The sequence below is a fragment of the Mustelus asterias genome, unplaced genomic scaffold, assembly GCF_964213995.1.
Source record: "Mustelus asterias unplaced genomic scaffold, sMusAst1.hap1.1 HAP1_SCAFFOLD_430, whole genome shotgun sequence".
Classification (NCBI taxonomy): domain Eukaryota; kingdom Metazoa; phylum Chordata; class Chondrichthyes; order Carcharhiniformes; family Triakidae; genus Mustelus; species Mustelus asterias.
The window spans coordinates 4,123-7,124 of NW_027590385.1; the positions used below are offsets into that span (position 1 = coordinate 4,123).

General features: G+C 47.8%; 1 protein-coding gene across 1 annotated transcript; it reads left to right on the forward strand.

The window, feature by feature from the left end:
- Positions 1-1,825: 1,825 nt before the first annotated feature.
- Positions 1,826-2,772, forward strand: LOC144486685 (uncharacterized; the record flags this gene model as incomplete). Its single annotated transcript, XM_078204696.1, has 1 exon — positions 1,826-2,772. A coding segment is annotated over one exon (947 nt), but the record flags the coding sequence as incomplete, so codon positions are not given.
- Positions 2,773-3,002: the final 230 nt, after the last annotated feature.

The following is a 3,002-nucleotide window of genomic DNA, read 5'->3' on the forward strand; positions in this document are numbered from 1 at the left end:
AGGAAATGAATCCAGGGAGGCTGCAGACTCTGGAAAGGTTGGCCCAGGTTTCTCTCTCTCAAACCAGAAAATGATCCATTTCTGCCCACTGTTTGCTGTTAGCCAATTTTCTATCCACGCCAATATGTTATCCCCACAGCATGAATTTTTATTTGCTGCAATAATCTTTAATGTTTCACCTCATCAAATGTCTTCTGGAAATCTAAGTACAGCACATCCACTGATTCCATTTATCCAATTCCCAATGGGGAATTTTAGAAAATTAAACAACACATCAACGATCTCACTCTGTTAAGACCCGAGAATGGAGCCCAGCAGGACCCGAGGACTCATCAGCCCACAGCTCCAACAGTTTGCTGAGGACCACTTCCCTGGTAATTGTGCTTTTTCAGAGTTCATCCCACACTTCTGTTTTCTGATTTCCAGCTGTTTCTGAGTTTTAACTGTATCCTCTATTGTGAAGACCGAGGCAAAATACTTGTTCAATTAATTTCCCAGCTCCTTATTTTTCATTTTTAATTGCTGGACTCACTTTCTATAAGACTCTTAAGAAATGAAGTAGGGCAAGTGAATGAAGTGTCAGTCGGAGAGCACTTTGTGTCCAGTGACCAGAACACTATTAGTTTTTAAATAGTTCTGGAAAAAGATAGGAGTGATCCACAGGTTAAGGCCCTAAACTGGAGCAGGGCCAATGTTGTGGGCATTAGGCAGGATCTAGCAGATGTTGATTATGTGAGTCTGTTTGAAGAGAAAGGAATGACTGGCCAATGCGAAGCTTTTAAAAGTGTGATATCAAGAGTCCAGGAGAAGTATATTCCTGCTCAGATGAAGGGAGGGAATGGTAAACACACAGCCATGGAGCATTAAACTTGCCTCGCAGGGCCTCTCATATCAGCGCAAAGACAGCTGCTTTGTGAGACTGCGAGCAGCACAGACAAGTCAGAGATAAGAGTGTCTTGAGAAGAGGGATTCATTGTGAAGGCTCAGGGACGGTTGATAAGATGTAAGAATTCTATTATTTTAATGAACATTCTTTCCTCTCTAGTTCCCCAAAAGCTGCAAATCTCCATCCCACACACTCTCCCTCCATTCTCACTCTGCTGTATCTAATATTCACCCTCCCAATTCTCCTGAAGGTGCTGATTGCGGCTGATTGACAGATCCATGCTCACTGCTTCCTGTCCAGCAGTCAAAAAATCATAAGATTTCGGAGCTGCAGTTGGCCATTCAGCCCATCGAACTGCCTCAAACATTCATGGAGAATTGGCTGATCTACCTCAGCACCATTTCCCACACTATCCCCTAGATAGAGAGAGAATAGAGCCAACGTTTCGAGTCTGCAGAGAGGAAGGAATGTTCAATAGAAACTTGAATTGTCTGTTCTGAATTTCTATCCTGCACTGTCACTGATGACTTCTGTAAACTCATTTTACAGGGTATCGAAAGAGGAATCACAAGCTGAAATCTCAAACGTCACATCTCGATCTGACAGAGTCATATTCCTTGGGACCTGAATATCATCAGCCTTTGAATCTAGGAAAAATGGTTGTCTGGTCTGATGACTTGAAAAGATTTCAAACATCAGTGTGACTGGAAAAGCGCCAACACATTGCCAGACTGGAGTCAGAGTGTTCCAGTGCACTGAGCTTGAACCAGTTACACAGCCTGAATAAATATCACACTGTTCACAGCGGGGGTGGGGGGACTGTTCTGTGTGTGGACGAGTCTTCAACTGAAGAGAGAGGCAAGGACACCTGCACCATGGAGAAACCATGGAAATGTGGGGACTGTGGGAAGAGATACAGATACCCATCCCTGCTGGAAGCTCATCGGCGCAGCCACACTGGGGAGAGGCCATTTACCTGCTCTCACTGTGGGGCGGGATTCACTCGGTTGTCCCAGCTGCAGACACACCAGCGAGTTCACACTGGGGAGAAACCGTTCACCTGCTCTCAGTGTGGGGAGGGATTCAGTCAGTTATCCAGCCTGCAGACCCACCAGCGAGTTCACACTGGGGAGAGGCCCTTCACCTGCTCTCAGTGTGGGGAGGGATTCAGTCAGTTATCCAGCCTGCAGGCACACCAGCGAGTTCACACTGGGGAGAGACCGTTCACCTGCTCTCAGTGTGAGAAGGGGTTCAGTCAGTTATCTAACCTGCAGACGCACCAGCGTGTTCACACTGGGGAGAGACCGTTCATTTGCTCTCAGTGTGAGAAGGGGTTCAGTCAGCTATCTAACCTGCAGACACACCAGCGAGTTCACACTGGGGAGAAACCGTTCATCTGCTCTCAGTGTGAGAAGGGATTCACTCATTTATCCAGCCTCCAGACGCACCAGCGAGTTCACACTGGAGAGAGACCATTCACCTGCTCTCAGTGTGGGAAGGGATTCACTGATTTATCCACCCTGCGGAGACACCAGCGAGTTCACACTGGGGAGAGACCATTTATCTGCTCTCAGTGTGGGAAGGGGTTCAGCCAGTTATCCAACCTGCAGGCACACCAGCGAGTTCACACTGGAGAGAGGCCATTCATCTGCCCTCAGTGTGGGGAAGGATTCACTCGGTCATCCAACCTGCAGACACACCAGCGAGTTCACACTGGGGAGAAACCATTCACCTGCTCTCAGTGTGGGAAGGGATTCACTCGGTTATCCAACCTGGGGACACACCAGCGAGTTCACACTGGGGAGAGGCCGTTCACCTGCTCTCAGTGTGGGAAGGGATTCAAAGTTTCATCCCACCTGCTGAGACACCAAAAAGTTCATGAGTGATTCCAGGAGTTTGGATTCTGCTGTCATTGTTTCTGCTCTCAATTACATCCAGGACTGCATTTTGTTCATTCTCACAGTTGGTCAATGGGGAGGGTCGGAGGGTTTCTTTCTGCTGGACTGGCCGGTCTCACCACTTTGCCTCCAGTGGGCTGATGCTCTTTGAGTCTTGTTGCGAATACCTGGTTTCAAATTTCACACGGATCACAGAGTGACAGGGTGTGAGGAAGTTA